Raw genomic sequence first — 21,571 nt, forward strand, 5'->3', positions numbered from 1 at the left:
GCTGTTATTAAAATACTTCGCTTGTAATAGTGCATTTGCCAGGATAATAATGCATTTTTGTAAGTTGTTTTCACTAACATATGCATTGCTCCCCAGCATATCCACTTTTGTACACGTTACCTGGCTGCAGAATTGCCTTGCAGAAATTTGGAGAAGTGTGAATTTTGAATGACGGCTGTGTTTCTGTTTGTTTACTGTTTTGCGAAGGAAATAGTCTCACCTTTAAATGCATACTGAATCAAATTTCTTCCCCATCCCTAATCTTCAGATATGAGTTACAAGCAATTCTCTTTGATTTCATAGAACCACACCTATGAAAGTAAGGTAAAGGTAAAGGGACTCCTGACCATTAGGTCCAGTCATGGCTGACTCTGGGGTTGTGGCGCTCATCTCACTTTATTGGCCGAGGGAGCCGGCGTACAGCTTCTGGGTCATGGGGCCAGAATGACTAAGCCACTTCTGGCAAACCAGAGCAGCGCACGGAAATGCTGTTTACCTTGCCGCTGGAGCGGTACCTAGTTATCTACTTGCACTTTGACGTGCTTTTGAACTGCTAGGTTGGCAGGAGCAGGGACCGAGCAACAGGAGCTCACCCCGTCGTGGGGATTCGAACTGCTGACCTTCTGATCGGCAAGTCCTAGGCTCTGTGGTTTAACCCACAGCGCCACCCGCGTCCCTCTATGAAAGTACAAGCGATCAATGAACCAATTGCACCAGTTATCTTTAGTTGCTTTTAAGGGTGAAGCCTTAAGAAGGCTGGAACCAGTGTTCTTCAAAACTGGAAGCATAAGTCAAAGAGTTTTTGGCAGCACTGGATTTCCCCTTGTTTCTTGAAGGATTTCCCAGGCCCTGCTTGGGGTGGAAGCCCAGATGTGTGTTTGGTTGGAAACTCTCCCATTCCAAGCTGGGATCCCCAAGGGTGTTCTGATTGGGTATGGCAATAATCTAGGTGGGCTGGTCCATGAGTCAGCACCATGGATACTTCCCAGTGGAGAGGGGACCCACCATTGGGTGCATTCAAATTACTCAGAAATGGGATGGATTCACATTAAAGGCGGAGGGGGTTTCTTGGATGGCTGTGGGTATTTATTTCACTTACTTAAAATTGTGGTAAGGCAACCTTGTTGTATCTGGGGGCCCACCAGCTTCTTCTACTGAATGGGGCCCTTGACATCTGCCCCCCAGTTCCTACCCTGATGGGACCACTCTGTAGGCTTGTGCTGTCGGAGTAGCGAAAAACAGGAAAGTGCTTTAAAAAGTCTTCCTGAAGTGATTAAGCGGGGAAGGTGTTCCTTTACTACCTTACACAAAGAGTCGGCTTCTTTTATTCATTCATTTATTTATTTTAAAATGTGGGAGGGGGGGCACGTGGAAAACTCTTGGCAGACCTCATCCAGAGCTGGCTGCAGATCATACCTGCAATTTTGTTGTTCTTGGAAACCACTCCTGAACGCTCCTTTTCCACAAACACTGAGGCGTTTTGTAAGCGAGCAGGGTGTTTACTGAAGAGGCCTGCCTTTGGTAGGAACACACTTAATACCCCTGGGATCGTACAGCATTTTGCAAAGCTTGAGGGTCAGGAACCCAGCGCTTTCCCACTTTTGAACTTGAGCTGATCAAATCAGACCAATTGGTTCAGAAATATTTGACTCATTGAAAAAAAAAAGATGCTTCTGTTGAAATATGGTAGGGCTGCCATACGTCCTGATTATCCAGAACATGTCCTGGAATTCACCTCAAAAAATTGCATCCTGGATTAATTTTCGGAAATCTGGCAAACGTCCTGGAAAATTTACTAGGGGTTAAATCGTGCCCAAAATGCTTTTAAAAAGCTCCAGAGCTCAAAAATTCTTGTAGCTTTTATTTAAAAAAGCGAATCAACTTTGGGGTTTGTCTAAATAAAGCTCAATAACTTTGGGGTTTTCCTTTACAAAGCTCAACAATTTTGGTGGTTTCCTTTAAAAAACTCAACAATTTTGGGGTTTCCTGGTTTTTACTTTTTCTAATATGGCAACCTAAATATGGCTCACTTTTATTATCTATTGGGGGGAACAAAGTACAGGAAAATACAAAACCACGCTTTTTGTTCGGAGTGCTTTGAAGCCAGACTGAATTTATTTAACCGTAAACAATCCTAAAAGAGACCAAAGCAATATATTGGTTTTGAATTATTTGTCTATTGCACAAGGGAGGCTATTTTGCTGAAGATGTTTACTGTATGATACAAAAGAGACTGACTGCTTGTTGGTTGTTTAGCAATTGGTGTTATGATACTGATGTGGATTTTTGTGTTTATACGATTTTTATTTGTATATATGTTTTGTCAAAAAATAATAATGCAAAAAAAAGAAGAAGAAGAAATGCTGTTGATCAATTGAGCTGCACCAGGACTGGCTCTGTGTCCCAGATGTTTGCCAGTATTGAAAAAGTTGGCTCCGGTGCTGGTTTTTAACCTTAGTCTGACTAGCTCATATTGCAATATTTGTTTCCCCCTGTTACACTCTCTCAGGATTGTAAGATATGAGGGGTTGTATCTGAAATTAGCATTATTACAAGTAAACAAGTCACTTTGGACCCCACCCATTTTTGATGGTGCTACTGCAGCTTTTATTAGTCAACAAGTAATTTTACGTCTGTTGATCACCACCTATTTTGTGATCTCTCAAGGATAGAATAATAATAATTGCTACTCTTTGGATGTATGGTTTTGAAAAGTCATGTTTATTGCCATCTGTGAAAAGTTGGCCCATGTGCTTTCAGGGGCAACATGGACCCTTCATATTTTGAAACTGTTTGGGAAGTTGTTTGTGATTTATAAGACCAAATAATCTCACGGTTGGCACATTCCTACTAAATACGATTTTATCTGGCAACATTTATGAATACTTGATGTATTTTGTGTGAATATGAACCTTGGATTCCACTAGGGAATATATTTTGCATGATTTTTATTTATTTATTTTTTTGCTAGCTCTTTTTCGTCTTGCATTTTGATTCTCTTTGCCTTTATGACAGTTTTTGTTGTTGGGCTTTTTTGTATTTGCAAATCTTGTTAAAAGAAAAATTGAAAAGGAGGAGAGGATGCCATCTTATTTATTTCTATATGATGTTTATGAATATCTCCCAAAGGAACGCATGGCGATATAGAACTAGGCATGTGGGGGAAAGTCAGTTCAGTTTGCATTTAAAGGAGAATCTGCCTTCCCTCCTGAATTTGACTTCTGGGTCTTTTCCAGCCCTACCTGGGCATGCCAGGTGTCAGGGAACTGCCATCGGAGCATCAGGCGGTGGAGGGTCTCAGGGAGGAAGAAAGAGACTCAACAGCTGAGGCAGGAACCAGCAGGGGGAGGAGTGGATCTCTGAGGGAATGCGAGCAGGAGGGAGGGCTCAGAGACGCTTCCAGCGAGAACAGTGGGGAGGTATCTGAGTCTCCCATAGGGAGACCCACACCTCGCCGGAAACTGTCACGCCGTGAGTCCAGGAGACGCGTTTCCGTTAAGGAGCTTCTTTGCTGGAAACGCTTCCGCAGACAGCCACTGTCAGACTCTACGAGTGACTAAGAGCAGACATGTTTGTGGAGCTCTGTCACACACAGAGGTTTGTGGAGTCGCACAAACTCTGAGGGAGCACGATTTTACGCACAAGCAGCTAATCATCCCATTACAGCAGTCTGACAGTCTCTGTACGCTGCCTGTGCAGGAGAAAGCATCATGAGCGAACCAGCCGGAACCGGAGGAGCAGGAGTTGGCGCTGGTCCAAGCTTGGAAGAAAGGTACCGAGCGTTGGAAGTCCAACTTGCGCTGCAGACGGCGAGGCTTGAGGAGAGAAGGGCTCAGGATGCAGACAAGAAGGGGAGAGCCACTCAGTTCCCCAGAAAGGTACCAGGATTGGTGCAGAAGTTTGGGGGGGACCCCAAGGATTACCATGCCTTTAGGACAGAGATGCAATATGCCATTAATGTGCAGTTCGATGAGTTCCCTGATGAGGAATCGCGAGTTGCTTTCGTAATTGGGCATCTTGAGAAAGGGGCGCGGGACTGGGTTCGACCCCTAATGGCAACGCACAATGACGTCCTAAAGGACACGATGAAGTTCTTTAGAGCAACGGATATCATGTTTTCCAGCGATATTGAGGAAGGGGTGGTGCGCAGACAGCTAATGGCTTGCAAGCAGGGAAGCCGATCTGTCTGTGAGTACTGGACTGAGTTTACCATGCTGATTCACAGACTGGGTTGGGATTTATCGGCGGCACCTATTCAGATGCTATTTGAAGAAGGTCTTTCTTCGGCTGTGAAAGACGAGCTGTCCCGGAGCCCCAGGGCGGTGTCTATGGATCAGCTGACCAAATCTGCGCTGACCATAGGAGCGCGTCAGGAGGCAAGAGCCTTGGAGAGGCGGGAAGGGAGAGGGGAACGTTGGAAGGAGTTCCGCATTCCAGACATTCCTGAGCCAGCTTTCCCGCCGGCAGAGCCGATGGAAATCGGAACAGCGCGCGCGCGCGCATTTTCAAAACCCAGTGAGGGGGTTAAGAAGGAGGGAAAAGGCGCCCGGAAATGCTATCTCTGCCAACAGCCAGGCCACTTTGCCAGAGTCTGCCCCCAGAGGAAGGAATGGCAAGGGATGGTGGGAGCTGTTGAGGGAGGAGAGCAGGGAGAAACGGAGCAGGTAAAAGCCAACGCCTGGTTGCCACAGTCGGGGCACTGCAGCCAGGCCAAAGAGCAGTGAAAGTGCCCGTGCCAGAAGCTCCTCAACCTGCTCTAGTTATTGATGTGTCGCTAGAGCTGCAAAATGGACACCCCCTAAAAATAAAGGCGCTGTTGGACTCAGGCAGCTCCTGCAATTTTATGAGCAAGGAGTTTGCTGCTGAACACCAGATACAGACGATCCCTTTAAGCAACCCCCTGCAGGTGACCACGATCGATGGCAGGGAGTTGTTGGGAGGAGGAGTCAGCTTGCAGACCGTCCCAATGATAATGAGGGTGGCAAGGCACACAGAACTGATAGCGTTTAATGTGGCCACCTTGGGAGGCGCTCCCATTATTTTGGGAATGAGCTGGCTAGCGCTACATGATCCGCTGGTGGGCTGGCATCAAAGAGTGGTTTCCTTTGGTTCAGCACATTGCTTAGAACACTGCAAAGGGGAAAAGGGTTCAGCAGGGGCCCAAGCCACCCTAGCAGGGACAGAAGTAATGGAGAAGGTGAAGGTACCACCACAGTATGCAGATCTCAGCGACGTGTTCAGCGAGAAGGAAGCTGACCAACTACCCCCTCATAGGCCCTTTGATTGCCAGATCAATCTACTCCCTGGAGCACAGCTTCCTGTGGGCAAGTTGTATGCCATGTCAGACAGAGAAATGCAGGAGTTGCGAGAATTTATTGACAAGAACCTGAAGAGGGGCTTCATCAGAGAGTCCAAAGCAGCGGGGGGTAGCCCAGTGTTTTTTGTGGATAAAAAGCACACGGACAAGCCGAGACTTGTATGTGATTTTAGGAGGTTAAATGCAGTGACTGAACCAGTGACTTTCCCTATGCCCAGGATTGATGATATTTTGACCAGGGTGAGGAAGGGAAAGATTTTTACAAAGCTGGATCTAAGGGGGGCGTACAACCTGATACGTATAAGGAAAGGGGATGAATGGAAAACCACCATGTTTACCCCTTTGGGGGCATTTGAATATCTCGTTATGCCTTTTGGATTACAAGCAGGCTCAGCGTGCTTTCAATCTTTTATGAACCACGTACTGGGTCCTTTGCTCTACAAGAATTGCGTTGCCTTCCTAGATGATGTGTTGGTGTATTCGGAGAATGAGGAGCAACATGTGAGAGACGTCAGAGAAGTGTTGAGCAGGCTGCAAGCCAACAGGCTGTGGGTGAAACTGGAGAAGTGTCAGTTTCATACCAAGGAGGTGGAATTCCTGGGGTACCGCCTGTCAGACAAGGGATTGGCCATGGATCCCGGTAAGGTGCAGGCAGTGCTGGACTGGAAAACACCCAAAACCAAGAAGGATGTGCAGAGGTTCCTAGGGTTTGGAAACTTTTATCGTAAGTTCATCCGAAACTTCGCCCACCTGACGGCGCCCATTACGGACTGTCTCAGCAGTAAAAAGAAGTTTGTATGGACGGCGGAGGCGGAGCGAGCGTTTGAGGAACTGAAGAGGGCCTTCGCCTCGGAAGAACAACTTCTGCATGTGGACTTACAAAAGAAGCTGAGGGTCGAAACAGACGCATCTGACAGAGCCATAGGGGCGGTGCTTCTTCTGCAGTCGGGGAAGGAGGAGTCAGAGTGGCGACCGTGTGCCTTCTTTTCGCGAAAGCTGAACAAATCCGAGAGGAACTACACGGTGTACGACCGGGAACTTCTTGCTATTCATGAGGCTTTCCGGAAATGGAGGCACCTGCTAATTGGTGCACAACATAAGGTGCAAGTGTGCACGGACCATAAGAATCTAGAGTATTGGAGAACTGCGCGAGTGCTCAACCAACGGCAGTTGAGATGGGCCCAGGAGTTCTCCAAATTTAACTTTGAGATTTGTTACGTGCCAGGCCCAGAGAACGTTAGGGCGGACGCTCTCTCACGCAAACCTGAATATTTGGAGGGGGAGGGAGCACCCGAAGAGACCCATGTCATTCCAGAGGACCGCTGGGTGTGTGGGGCGGCATTGGTGGGGCAAAGGGAGTTGGTAGAGGGTACGGTGCATGATGAATACGCCCAGGACAAACTCAGGGGTCTCAGGAGGGAGGGAGACAAACCCGGGGGTTTTGAGGAGAGAAACGGGGCATTGTACTACAAGGGAGCGTTATATATACCCGAAGGGGAATTGAGGGAGAAGGTACTCAAGCAACTGCACGATAGCCCCACAGCAGGGCATTTTGGGCAACACAAAACCATGTGGCTGGTTACCAGGGAATTTTGGTGGCCCAAGGTCAGGGAAGATGTGCGGGAGTATGTGAGAGGGTGTGAACAATGCCAACGAGCCAAGGGGGAGAGGCGGGCACCGGCAGGTTTATTAGAACCACTACCCACACCTGAAAGACCGTGGGAAGCAGTGGCCATAGATTTTATGACTGATCTGCCAAGGTCTAGAGGGAAAACAGCCATCATGGTTGTGGTAGACCTGTTAACTAAAATGGCCCACTTTATAGCCTGCTCACATGCGGTCACAGCAGAAGAAACAGCCAAATTGTTTGTAGAAAATGTGTTTAGGTTGCATGGCGCCCCCTTGAGGGTGGTTTCAGACCGAGGGAAACAATTTACTTCCAGGTTCTGGAGGAAGCTCATGAGCTTACTGCATGTTGAGGTTAATTTCTCAACGGCCCGTCATCCAGAAACCAACGGGCAGGCGGAAAGAGCTAATGGTGTTCTCCAGCAATATTTGAGGTGTTATGTGAATGACAGAGAGAATGATTGGGTGGAGAAGCTGGCGTTGGCAGAATTTGCCTACAACAATGCAGAGAACGTGTCCACGGGGATGAGCCCCTTTTTGGCTAATCACGGGTGCCATCCCAGAGCCTTCCCAGGGGGGGAAGGGGAGAACTGGAGCGTTCCAGCTGCAGAACAGTTCGTTGAAGAAATGGAAGCGATCCATCGCCAGCTCCAACTCAACTTAAACAGGGCTAAGGAGGAATATAAGAGGCAGGCAGACAAAAACAGAAGGGAAGGTGAAAGCATCAGGGTGGGGGACCAGGTGTGGCTGTCAACCCAAGGGTTGCCATTCAAAGGGGGTTGTAAGAAGTTCAGACCCAAAAGGCTGGGACCATTTGAAGTCACGCAGCAGGTCAACCCAGTGGCTTTCAGACTCCGGTTACCGAACCACATGAAGCTGCACCCAGTTTTCCACAGGTCATTGCTGTCACCGTATAAAGGGGACAGTGAAGGGAGGGTCACTAGGGGACCAGCAATGGAGGAGAAGGAACACAGCTACCATGTAGCGGAGATCCTCGATTCCAGGTGGAAGGGAGATCAAGTTGAGTATTTGGTAATGTGGGAAGGGGAACCGGAGTCGGAAAACACCTGGGTTAGGGCAGAGGATGTCAATGACGAATTTTTAATAGAAACTTTTCATCAGAGGTTCCCACGCAAACCTCAGCCTGTAGCGAGGTTCCGAAGGAAATACTTTGCCACCACCGACGAGGAAGAGGAGTTGGAGGGGTTCACAGATTCCGAAGAGGAGGAGGATTCAGCGAGCCAGGACGGCGATCGATGGAGGGAGTTGTTCGAGACGTCTGAAGATGAAGAAGATTCTTTTCGGGGTTTTAACCCTTCACCTCCCAGGGAAGAGGAAATGGGAGGGGGTGAGGGGGGCCCTGGAGGGGAGGTGGATGTCAGGGAACTGCCATCGGAGCATCAGGCGGTGGAGGGTCTCAGGGAGGAAGAAAGAGACTCAACAGCTGAGGCAGGAACCAGCAGGGGGAGGAGTGGATCTCTGAGGGAATGCGAGCAGGAGGGAGGGCTCAGAGACGCTTCCAGCGAGAACAGTGGGGAGGTATCTGAGTCTCCCATAGGGAGACCCACACCTCGCCGGAAACTGTCACGCCGTGAGTCCAGGAGACGCGTTTCCGTTAAGGAGCTTCTTTGCTGGAAACGCTTCCGCAGACAGCCACTGTCAGACTCTACGAGTGACTGAGAGCAGACATGTTTGTGGAGCTCTGTCACACACAGAGGTTTGTGGAGTCGCACAAACTCTGAGGGAGCACGATTTTACGCACAAGCAGCTAATCATCCCATTACACCAGGGATTTAACCCGGTAACATTTTTGCCAAGCATGAACTCTATTGAGGGATGGGCAAACGTGTCCATTTTTTATTCTCTCCCTTTCTCAAGTCTTAAGTACCCATATCAGTTTATTGCTTCTAAAAGTCCTCATGTAAATTCAAAAGGACCTTAGTGTGCCAACTTCTCCTAACGTACACATTTTTGCAGAACAGTTTCCCCTAATAAAATGCAGTCATAAAAATGCTTACAAAATGGGCTTTCTCACCGACATGCAATATTATTATGCACACTCTCCCCTTGTGTATTTGGCAGACATTGCACATATGGAGAATTGCAGTGCAAAATTCAGAGACCGTTCAAATGCCAAAGCATGGCTCAGTTTTGGTTCACGTATTCTTTCGGAAACTGCAGATTAGGTAGGTCAGCCTTTCAATGAGATCAGAAATGAATTTCCCCTGCATCCTTTGCTCTGCTGCTGAGCTACAGCTCTTCTCTTAGTTGCTGATGTGTCCTTTTGTCTCCTTGAAGGGACAGACAGAATTACCTTTCCCTGTATCAACTGGGTGTCATTTAGATTTTGGAAGGCACCGTTGCTTGTCTTCATATGGTAATTTGTGCATGCCTTTAAAGAGAGGCAAATTATTCATAGCATGCCTGTTTCGGTCCTGAACAGGCTATCTGCTGTTTTCAGTGCTAAGAGCATGTTTCCCCCCCCCCCCTGTATTATGGTGTCGGCTCCAACCCATCCACCCCCCTTTCCTTCATTCCTATCTCCTTCTCTCCAACCATCTTTTTAAAGACCCCTGGCCCAGGAAGAGGCTGATGGGAAATGTCCACAGCACAGCCTGGGAAAACACATCCTTACCAGCCATGGATAGTCTTATTTGTCCCTTGCATTGTTGTGGCTTTGAATGGGGGCGAGATTATGCGCTACATTCAGGCGACAAAAAACCAGGGATAAATGCTGGGGGGGGGAGAAGCTCCCCGATTCTCATTCAGAGGAGAGGGGGGAAAGCATGCCACTCACCAGGGAGCCTTAGAGAGTTATTTCCAATGCCATTGTGCGAAGGGATTGGATTTAAATGCAGATTAAGCAATGGGGCGTTAAGGGGGCAGAAGTGTCCAGGCAGGGCGGAAAGTGGGAAGGAAGAAGCTGTCCGAAAGGGGAGAAAAGGAGGGGTGGGGATGGGGAAATTCTGTTTCAAAGATGGATGGTCTGATGGGTTGACAGTTCTCCAGAATGAAAGCCACTGTGCAGGCAGGCAGTTTGGGTTTCCGTCCACTTTGTTGCTATTTGATTTATTTGGCTGGCCAGCTTTCTCTACAGGTGAATAAGGAAACTCATAGAATTGTTGGAAGGCACCCCAAAAGGGTCACCTAATCCAATCTGCTGAAATGCAGGAATCACTGAATAAGTGCGGCCCGTAAGAATGCGACCTATTCAACCTCGTTGAAATAAAACTGCCATTAAAAACAACAACTCAATTCCGCGTCCTCGGTTACAAAACGAGCAGTGACCTTTGTTGTGTATTTTTTTAAAAAATAACATCTGTTTTTCCTTCATTTTGTTACGTTAGTAGAGAAAACAGTTGCAAACCTCAAAAAAAAGGAACAAGAAAAATGACGAAAATGAATAACACAGTAAAGGATAAGTGTAAACAATGCCGCGGCACATTTGGATGTGGCTTTGTGTTAAATTTCTCAGGCTATGTACAGATAACATTGTCCAGATTGGTGCTTCTGTGCATGTGGTAGTTAATAGAGCAGGCATAGGCAAACACAGCCCTCCATATGTTTTGAGACTACAATTCCTATCATCCCTGACCACTGGTCCTATTAGCTAGGGATGGTGGGAGTTGTAGTCCCAAAACAACTGGAGGGCCAAGTTTGCCTATGCCTGTAATAGATTGAGGGCACCATTCACTCTATGCTACACCGTAGATCAGAGGTCGTCAAACTAAGGCCCGCAGGCTGGATACGGCCCACCGGGCTCATTAATCCGGCCCACAAACCTTGCGGACCCTGCCACCCACTTGGTCAGTCCCTGAGCTAAACAGGCGCAGTGCAGAAGCTTCGCCGTGCGGAGACTGACTTCCGCGACGCGGCACAGTTTTTGATTGGCTGCAGGAAGCTCCTGCAGCCAATCAGAAGCCACAGACGCCTCTGGGCGCTGCCCCTTCCTTCCCGCTAAGGTGGCCAAGTGGGAGGAAACGGCCAAGCAGGAAGGAAGCGGCAGTGGCATGGAGACTGCCTCTGCCGCCCAGGCCAGTGGCTTGGGCTCTCTGCCCCCCGAGACAGAGGACGTTGACTCTGCCAAAGACAAGGCAGCATTGGCGGTTGTGGCATTAGTGGCATGGGGGGGGGCTTTTGGGAGGTGGTGGGTCCAGCCCCCCACAAGGTCTGAGGGACAGTGGACCGGCCCCCTCCTGAACAAGTTTGCTGACCCCTGCTGTAGACTGTATGAACCACCAAGGCAAATGTAGTTAGAGAAGCCTTCAGTGGCAAATGCTACCTTGGGGGTGTGTGTGTGTGTGTGTGTGTGTGTGTGTGAGAGAGAGAGAGAGAGAGAGAGAGAGAGAGAGAGAGAGAGAGAGAGTCTGGTTTGGACAGGTCTATAATGTTTAATACACCTAAATTTGAGTAGTGAAGGCTGCTCAATCTAGACAAAGTCACAAGGGCTCCCTAGAGACTAAATATCCTGTTATTCATGTAAGTTTACTAATTGTATAGGACATGTTGTCATTTTTATTTTATGTTCACACGTTTCTGCTTGGCTACAACCTGTATTCTACATCTGCGCTCAGTGGGGTGTTGGGTTAGGGTAATTGTTGAGTGTGAGAAAGGGTGTGTTTGTGTATTTGGTTGCCTTATTAATACATTTCAATAATACTCTACAAAGCATTCAACTCCAGCATATGTAAAACAGCTTTGAGGAGTGCCTTTTATGGTTAAGGTAGGAAATGAAACAAACACAAAAGAACTTAGACAAGACCTTCTGTTTTGTTACCAGTGACAATAGCTCTCAGAGGCTGGGCTAACAAAAGAATGGTCATCGGATAACAGGCCAGGAGGGAATTCAGATTCAGGAGGCACAAGTGACCCTGAATCTGTTCTTTTGATTGGAGCTATGGTCTCTAACAGTGACCTCTCAACCCAGGGACACATAGGGCATTGATGAAAAGCACATATTTATCTTGGGCCCTTTGGAGCCAATACAGGGCTGATTCACATGACACCCTCAACCCAAACACAAATACAATTTGTCTGCAGCTAGATTCCGGTTCATGAAAGCTAATGCCATAATACATGATGGCTTTAAAAGAGGCTTGTGCAAATTATTGGACAACAAGGCTATCAATCTTTCGGGGGCAGGGGCAGAGGAAGAGCGCAAGAATTCCATTTCCCACATGCAAATGCCACATTTTCAACACCAGCAATGACCAGTAACTATGACAAAAAATTATATAATAACTTGCCTCGGAATCTGCTCTAGGATTCATACAAAGCTTCTGTAGTATTTTGGAGACCACCACCACCACCTCATCCTCCTTTCCCAGCCATCGTGCTGTTTTTTCCCTTTCATATAACAGGCTGCTCTCGTAGATATCCTTGGTGTCTACTGCAGAAGTAAAACCAGGCAATGGGGAACAATTGAAACACAGTCAACACACTGAGGCCTTAGGAAAACCACCAGGAAGGCAACTGAGCTCTCAGCTTCAGTCCTCCCTCTGATTATGATTTGCAATATATTACATCACCATACACATTTTTTTTTGTTAGCATTTGGGAATATTGACAATTTACCATCCCTTTAGTGCAAATTTCTGCTAATCTAAAATACAAAACTGTGATTTCCCCCCTTTAATATATGCACCTCTACACATGCTTTATCCAAGGATATGCTTTTCTGTAGACATGACTTGGCTGGAGAACAGCAGCATTGCAAAATTCAGAAAAGTGCAAATTTCAAAGGATGGCTGTGTTTTACTTTGCACATTGTTTACAGAAGTGTGACTTGAGTAAAAGGTAAAGGTACCCCTGCCCATACGGGCCAGTCTTGACAGACTCTAGGGTTGTGCGCTCATCTCACTCTAGAGGCCGGGAGCCAGCGCTGTCCGCAGACACTTCCGGGTCACGTGGCCAGCCATTTACCTTCCCGCTAGTAAGCGGTCCCTATTTATCTACTTGCACCCGGGGGTGCTTTCGAACTGCTAGGTTGGCAGACGCTGGGACCGAGCAGCGGGAGCGCACCCCGCCACGGGGATTTGAACCGCCGACCATGCGATCGGCAAGTCCTAGGCGCTGAGGTTTTACCCACAGGTAGGTTCACCTTTAAATAGTATCAGGTTTCTCCCCCATCCCAAATGACATTGTAGCCTAATAAGTGGGGTAAAATAAGTCTTATACCCCAAGCAAGGGCAGTTCAAAAAGACTTTTTATTAACTTGTCATTGCTTAGAGGCATTCACTAACCCAGGGTGGGTAAACATTTTCAACCCCAGAGCTACACTGTGTGTGTGTGTGTGTGTGTGTGTGTGTGTGTGTGTGTGTGTCACATGCCAGTGATTGGTGTTGGCACAAAAGTGAACATGACACACACAGACACACACACAGACACACACACACACACACACACACACAAACAAACAAACACGAAGCTGTGATTTGCCTCCCTCTCTACCCAACCCAAAGTCATGATGGGAATGAAAATCACACCCTCTTTGCTCTTTAAATGATCAATCTGCAGAGAAGAGAGGTCACTTGGCTTGGGGATGGGGAAAATAAACATGGTAACAGGGTCAGGCTCCAACCTCTTTCATGTGCTATGATTTCAGCTTCCGTTCGGAACAGTTTCATGGCCATCCGAGTCTGGGTCTTCACTCCGCTGCCCTTCCTCCCAGGAGATGTAGTGAGATGAGACTCTATACATTGGGATTCTGCCAGGATTCCCTCCTCAAACTTCTGAACACACTCAAGTTTGGATGATATGAGCTGCTGATCAGGCTAAAATATAGGGACAGAGAGATGATCAAATGTCCACTTAGGCCAAGTTCACACCATACATTTATGGCACTATGATGCCACTTGAAACAGTCATGGCTTCCCCCAAAGAATTCTGGGAAAGTCATTTGTTAAGGGTGTGGAGACTTGTCAGGAGACCCCCTCCTTTCTCCTCACATAGCTACAGTTCCCAAGGTTTTCCCTGCGAAAAGGGTTTGATTGTTGAATCACTCTAAGAATTTTAGCTCTGTGAGGGGAACAGGGGCCAACTAATACTCTCAGCACCCTTAACAAACTACACCTCCCAGGATTCTTTGTGTGTGAGTGAGTGTGTGTGTGTGAAAACCATGACTGTTTAAAGTGGTATGACAGTGCTTTAAATGCATACAACACATCAGCCCAAACAAGCTGTGTATTCCTCCAACTGTTGTGACCCCATTTCAGTTTTAAAATGTACGTTTTACAGGAAAAGTGTGCACAAAAATACATATTTTGGGGAAAACGCATTTCAGGAAAAAAGTGCATACCATTTAAATTGCATTTTAACCTGTATTTTAAATTGGTCCCCCCCCCTATTATGTTTTTACTGTAATTTTACTGTTGTTCGCCAACCTGAGCCCTGCTCTGGCTGGGGAGGGCAGGGTATAATTATTATTATTAAATGTAGATTTTTCATGTGGCTTTACAGAATCATAGAAAACAGATGGGACAGGCTTATGATCGGACATCATGTGAAACTCACACAGAAAGAAAAGAGCCTGATCTTTTCCTACCTAGATATGAACCATTCCCCAGGTACCTACAGGCTCAACACAGTGAATTGCCTCTTGATAAATAGTTGTTTGTGTTTTTAATGGATATAAGTTCTTGAGTAACAACATAACTAGATTCTTGAAAGAAATAGTGGAAGAACAAGAGGTTAAACAGTACTTACTGGTGCATTGGGCAAAGCAACGGACCTCAGAGAAGTAAATCCAGAAAACCGGTGAGAACACAGGTTTAAATCTTTCGTCTTCAAAAGGAGAGGCCCTTTCTGCTGATATCTGGTTGGGCATTTCCCCAGGACATCCACCTAATTAACAATCACAAGACAATAAAAGGGAATTATTTTATTGGGCTCCAAAGTGCATGATAATTCGAACCTACAACCCAACAGAAGGTGCATTGGGGGGGAGAGAGATGGGTCTGCAGTGTCTTGGAACTCTCCCTCCCACATACATTGGCCTTGCTTTTCCACAAAACCCCCCCACAGCATTTGACTGACTAGAATGAGCTTGTCCGGACAGACTCAGCATGGGTATGCAAACTAAGGCCCGGGGTCCGGATGCGGCCCAATCACCTTCTAAATCTGGCCCACAGACAGTCTGGGAATCATCATGTTTTTACATGAGTAGAATGTGTCCTTTTATTTAAAATGCATCTCTGGGTTATTTGTGGGGCATAAGAATTCGTTCACCCCCCCCAAAAAAAAATATAGTCTGGTCCCCCATAAGGTCTGAGGGACAGTGGACCAGCCCCCTGCTGAAAATGTTTGCTGACCCCTGGGACAGAGGATAGGGAGTCATGTGTGAGTGTTTGTAGAATCCAACTCATTGTATAATGGTAAAATTTATATTTGTTGCTTCACCCACTTCTGAGTGAAAGAGCATCTCCATTTCATGGCCAATTCCAGTCTGACTGTGAATGAAACAAGAGGAAACTGCATAGTAATAGTGCTGTGTGAGACAGTGTGTGTGTTTTGTGTGTGTGTGTGTGTACTGCCCTTCATCCAAAGATTACAGTGCACCTCACAGTATAAAATCACTTGGAAACAATTGCTTCCCATTGGCCTTTGAGACTATGCTTTTATCATCTCAGATGGTGACGGCCATTCAGGTAGATGATGAAAGGTGGACATGTGTCATGGTGGTGACCCAATATATGTGGTGCCTGATAATTATTTCTGGCTTGGTTGAACAATAAATGAACAATTGAGTCTGTTCCATAACTATCTATTATTTCTTAATGCTACGAATGACTGGTAATTTGTATTTTCATGGGATGAATTTACTGTACATCATTGTATAGGCTAATTCACGGAATCGGTTAGATCTGTATCAAACAACAGACGTCCCCCATGTGTTGTGTTATGTGGATGCCATGTTAGGTGTTGCTCTGTTAAAGTATGTGGATGTGAGTGTGGTGCTATGTGATGTTATGTAGTTCTAAAAGGGGCAGGAATGAGACTAAGGGGGGGGAGCGCAAGTTGACAGCAAAAGCCCCCCTCCCACTGGGCGGGCTGCAAATAAGAAGGTAAACAGTTGAGGGCTGGCAGAAGGCAAACTGGGGTTGGTGGAGACTATTGAACTAGTCTCCACTGTACAAAATTCATCAATATTTCAGACCAAGAGTATATACTGGACCAAGGCAGCTTTGAATGTTCAGAACTGCTCACCTCTTCCACGCTGCCATTGGTCGTTGCCACCAAGGATGTCTGAAGAGCACTGAGGATGCCACGCTTGATGTTGAGTGCCCAGATTGGCTCACTCCCTTGGGGGAAAATCTTCAGAATCTTTCCATTATGGTAACAAAACCAAAGGGGATGCTGCTCCAGCATTTCCCTGTAAAATAGGGAAGGGGAAGGTTTCTTGGTCCCACCCCCCTCTGGTGACGTGATGTAAAATAACCACTTGCTTACGAATGATGTACATGAGAAGTCAATGGACCAGTAAATATCCACATCTCCCACACATTCAGATACTCTATCTTGGTAGAAAACCAGGCCTTCCTAGGATACTATATTGGGTTGATTCAGGATATTCGTAAAGTGCCGGACGCATCTCTGTGGGGAGGGAGTTCCACAACTTAGGGGCTGCCACAGATAATACCTTCTCATGGGGTCACCCACCCAAACTACTGATCTTAACACCTGTGGGGGTCGATGCAGTCTTTCCAGTATAGGCCATGTTGCTCCCAAGTTATTTTGCTCCCACAGCGAGGACTCGTTTTTGACAGTCTTGTTTTACCTTAAACTTCCATTTTCTTTGTGCAGCCTGTCTTTGGACCCAGCTGTCGTCTTGATCTGGACATCTTGCAACTGGGAACAGCAACGACACTTGTTAAAAGGTTCTTTTCATCGTATGACTAACTACAAGGGAGAAGGGTTGTGAGGGGAAACGTTGGGATTTTGCAGACTGTTTGAACCTCTGGTGCTAGAGACCAGGAGAACTGGCCCAGTTGCACTGCCCTTTCTCTGATGGAAGGGGGAATTTGGAGCTCTTCACAAGGAGAAATGAGGTAAGAGGGTGTTTCAACGGTTCAGAGAGATAAATTGATCACCTTGGCAACGCCTCCCCAGGTGGGATTGGGCAACTGGCTGAGGTAGGCGGAGACCTCCAGGTATCCTACCTGGGGAAGGCGAAGCCAAGCCTGTGCTAATGGTGCCGTTTAGGGTCCAGGGGGCTGTGCGCGACCACACAAAAGGCGCCCCCCATTTAATGTGGGGAGTGGTTATTGTGTGATGGGTGAATTGCTCTCAACTCTCATTGAGTTTCACTTGCGACACTCCTTCACTTCATGGGAACGTTGGGATTGTAAAAACACAACCCTTCAGGGTGTGTGGGGCTGCTCTCATCTGTGGAGGTGGGGCCTGGTTCTAGGCAACTATCCTGCACTCTTCTGTTGCTGCCAACTCCTGAGTTGCCTCCTCCCACAGCACTCCCTGGCCTCCATTGAGATTCTCTGCTCTCTTGGAGGTCAGGGGGAATAGCTAACATCATTGCTCCTTCTTCTGAAGTGGCTGAGGATAAGGCACAAAGGAGAGAGCCCCTTTCCTCCAACGCCAGGTCCCACCAACCAGGCCCGGTCTGTTTCTTCTTCCTCTTCCTATTGTAGGGGAGCCTGGGGACCAAGCCTCATATTGACAGCACTGCAGGGCTCATGGCAGGTTTTCCCAAATCTGAACTTCCACTCCTATAACTGGAGCAGAAGCAATGAAACAATTTTGGGACATGATATATAATGAGCTGAAAAAGCTGTTTAAATATACCTCCCCCCCCCAAACCGGAAGCCTTTTTTGCTAGGCTTGATAGGTGAAGAAATAGGAAAAGTAGACCAGAGATTATTCATGTATGCCACGACTGCCGCTAGAATCCTGGTAGCCCCAAAATGGAAGACACAGGAATTACCAACATGGAAGAGAAGCAGACAAAAATGGTAGACTATGTGGAATTAGCAAAACTGACTTACAAGATTCGTAACCAAGAGGAAACAAAGTTCAGAAGAGAGTGGAGTAAATTTGTGGAGCATATAAGTAATAACTGTAGAAGTCTAAAGACTGTAGCAGGATTAAAATAAATCTTATGATGCAGGTAGGATGTTATTAAGAAACTGCAGAAAGAAAAGTGTAAAATGAAAACCTGATGAAGGGAGGGAGGGAAGTCTGTGCTCGCAGAGTGAGAAAAAAACAAGTGGGTATAAGATTATGGGACTTTATTGTATTTGTTTTGTTTCTTTGATTTATGTTAAAGAAAACCCAATAAAATGTATTTATATATATATGGAGCAGGAGCACAAAGCCTTTTGTGCCCCTGTTGGACTTGCCACCACACTCACTTTTAAGACTCTGTGACATCTTGCCAGCACTTCAACAACAGCAGTGCCTTCAAGGGAGATGCCACTCCTTTCTTCGGCCCTTCCTGGAAGGAATGTGTTGGTCGAAGTGGAGTATCTATAGCTGAATCTGGATCCAGTTGGGAGAGGCAGCACATTGATTTCTAGCAGGGAGAGTAAAGTTTTGAGACAACTTTGTTATTGACAGATGGGCACAAAAGTGTGCACACGGGGTGTGCTCAGGCACACCCAAATGGTTATGTTGTTTTTTAATGACACAGGCAGAATTGAAAGGCTGGACTGGATCTGGACTGGAGCTTCAGCTCCTACCAGATGCAAGCAGAAGCTGCAGATCCATCCCAGCCTTTTTCTTCTGCCTGCATCTCTCTCAAACACATAGCCCCACTAAACTTGGTGTGAATATTCCCAATGTGGCAGTGGCGGTCTTCATCAAAGGTTGCATGCCAGGCATCATTTGGATTGAAGATGGCAGAGTGAAACATGATTTTGGCATGACTTATCTGGGGTATAATGGGTCCAAAATAATAAATTACACTATCCATTTTAACCCCCCCCCCAAATATATTGGGAATTCTACAAATTCCCTGGTAGTGTCCCAGTAGCTTTTAATGCTATTTTTACCAATATATAAATTTGTATGCAGTTTTTCCACAATGAACACATTTTGTGCCCATAATATGTTTATAGAACTGCATTGCAAAATTCAGAGGAATGTGAATTTTGAAGGAGAATTGTGCTTCAGTTTGCATATTGTTTCCGAAAGGGAAAATTAGGGAACTTCGTATTAAGATACAAACTAATTTTCTCTCCCCTCCCTACTCTGAGGTTCTTCAGTATTCATATTATTTATCCAAGAGGCTAGAACTTGCTGGAGAATTCCCTGCCCCACCCCCATATAAACTGCCCTGCCACAGTTCAATGCTAAGAATTTGCCTTGTCTACTCACCAGCACATTGAGAGACACAGGACTCTTCATGCTTTGAATTCTCCAGAGTTCCTATAATAACAAACCAAGAGGGATTGCAGAAAGGCATTTAGAGAAAACTCTCTGTAGGTTCAGTTGCTGATCCTGCAGCTGTTTATTTACCATAGACCTAAAAAAACCAGCTGAAATGCAACGTCACATTTACAGGAATTCAGGTCGACACTGTCATCTTGGAGACCACCATGTTTATTTAGCAATAATAATAAATAGATTCTATCCATGAAGAAAATGACCGTTTTTGTTCTAAAACCATTTCCTCTGCAGAATGTGCTTTCGGTTTAATCCACACGAGGGTTATGTTTCTAACAATTTCAATCTGATTAATATTAACTGTGATCCTGTTCCCCTTTTCCCTGAAACCTGATGAGCTTCAGAATACAAAACTCTGCTCAAAAAAATAAGAACAGGTCTGAAGGCAGCCCTGTTTAGGGAAGCTTTTAATGTTTGATGTATTACAGTATTTTAATATTTTTTTGGAAGCCGCCCAGAGTGGCTGGGGAAGCCCAGCCAGATGTGCGGGGTATAAATAAATTATTATTATTATTATTATTATTATTATTATTATTATTATTATTATTATTATTATTGGCATCCCGGTCTTACAGTGGCCAACCAGATGCCAGTGGGAAAAACACAGGCAGGATCTGAGTGCAAGAGCACTCTCTGCCCTGTGGTTTCCAGCAATTGGTATTCAAAAATGTGCTGCCTTTGATTGTGGAGGCAGAACATGTACATCATGGCTAGTAGCCACTGGTAGCCTTCACCTCCATGAATTTGTCCAATTCTCTTTTAAAGAGAATTGGTGGCTGTCACTGCCTCTTGTGGGAGTGAGTTCCACAGTTCATGTAGTGAACGAAGGAGTCTTTTATCTGTCCAGAATCCCCCAACAGCTTCACTGGATGTCCATGAATTCTAACGCTGGCGAAGCTGACGGGGAAGATTTGGAATCGCTGTGATGATTTGTTCCAAAAGGACTGGGGCAAATTTATACTGTATATGAAAGAAAATTGCAAACAGTTGAATACGTTTGTAGGTTTAAGCTGAAATGTTTGGTAATGGGAAATTAAGGAGGAGCTGATTTACTTATAAGTAGGTGATTGTTAAAAGATTGATTTAAGGTAAAAAAGTGAATTTAGGAATGTGGAGAAATTGGTAATGAGATATGGAAGTCTGCTAGAGGGAAGGAAGGAGGTCGATGCTTTATTTAAGCAATGTCTTCAGTCATGAATTATTATTTTTTGATATTGAAATGTAATAAAATATGGGAAACTTAATAAAAATTATATTTTAAAAAAGAATTCTAACGTTCTGAGAGAAGGAGAAAACTTTTCTCTATCCGCTTTCTCTATGCCATGCATAATCTTGTCGCCTCTTTCTTGCCTTTTCTTTAAACCAGAACACCCCCAAATGTTGCATCCTTTCCTTACAGAGGAGCTGCTCCACACCCTGGATCATTCTGGTTATTCTCTGAAACTTTTCTGACTCTAAAACATCCTTTTTGAGGCCCTGAAGGAAAAACATTCTCCCAAGCAAAGGCGTTAAACCAGCCAACGTGCTTTTAATCAAGCCATCTTTCTCCTAATGTTTCAGTTGGGATTCCCTTGGATATTAAACCCAGACGAAACTGCCTGTCAGCTTCCCTCTTGAAGCATCTCTACCCAACCTTCACACATTGTTGAAGCTTTTGTCTCCAACATCCACCACATACAGGAGTTGCCAACCTTTTTGGACTGATAGGCACATTTGCAAACTGGAGAAACATAAAGAGTACTGTACAGCCTTTTACACTGACTACAACAGAATGCTGTTTCCAAGCCTCATTTTTTTGAGGGGGGGGGGATGCAGGGAGTGGGGATGATAACCTGTGGACACCAGGGACAGCCTTTGAGGGCGCAAGTGTTCACCATGTTGCTGCCCCTCTTGCACAAATCAGACCTGCAACAAAATATTGTTAGGAAAACATTCTTTAAGAAACAGATAAAAGTTCCTGGAAGCTTTGAAGAGGGTTCCAGAATTTTTCTTTAGTGTGTAGGAATGGCACTCTAGGCTCGATTGGTGTCAGCTGGAGGTGCAAATTAAGGGAGGAATGTCAGGTGTGCGTGCAGGAGCCAGGCCCTGTGACCAATAGGACTTTGCAGGACTGGGGCCTTCCTAAGTTTGTTCTGAAGAGGCAAGGCGGGGCCTCACAGGTGAGGCCGATTGGTAACTCACAGCTCTTGGTGGCAAGAGCCGGGAAGGGATATAAGCTCAGCATTTCCCTTC

The 21,571-nt window shown here is 46.1% G+C and overlaps 1 protein-coding gene across 1 annotated transcript in view; it reads right to left on the reverse strand.

Annotated features, from left to right (window-relative positions):
- LOC308572867 (vitellogenin-like) overlaps positions 1 to 21,571 on the reverse strand; it is a gene marked incomplete at its 3' end in the record, with an annotated part of 37,786 nt that overhangs the window by 13,062 nt on the left and 3,153 nt on the right. Inside the window, exons 2-8 of the mRNA XM_081169296.1 lie at positions 19,271 to 19,321; positions 18,307 to 18,467; positions 16,719 to 16,789; positions 16,148 to 16,313; positions 14,648 to 14,785; positions 13,524 to 13,716; positions 12,190 to 12,332 (exon numbers count right to left, since the gene is read on the reverse strand). Of these exons, the coding sequence (XP_081025422.1) occupies positions 12,190 to 12,332; positions 13,524 to 13,716; positions 14,648 to 14,785; positions 16,148 to 16,313; positions 16,719 to 16,789; positions 18,307 to 18,467; positions 19,271 to 19,321 (923 nt within the window). The remainder of the gene's footprint in view (positions 1 to 12,189; positions 12,333 to 13,523; positions 13,717 to 14,647; positions 14,786 to 16,147; positions 16,314 to 16,718; positions 16,790 to 18,306; positions 18,468 to 19,270; positions 19,322 to 21,571) is intronic.

The sequence above is a fragment of the Podarcis bocagei genome (genome assembly GCF_964188305.1).
Source record: "Podarcis bocagei genome assembly, chromosome: 14".
In the NCBI taxonomy this organism is placed as follows: Eukaryota; Metazoa; Chordata; class Lepidosauria; order Squamata; family Lacertidae; genus Podarcis; species Podarcis bocagei.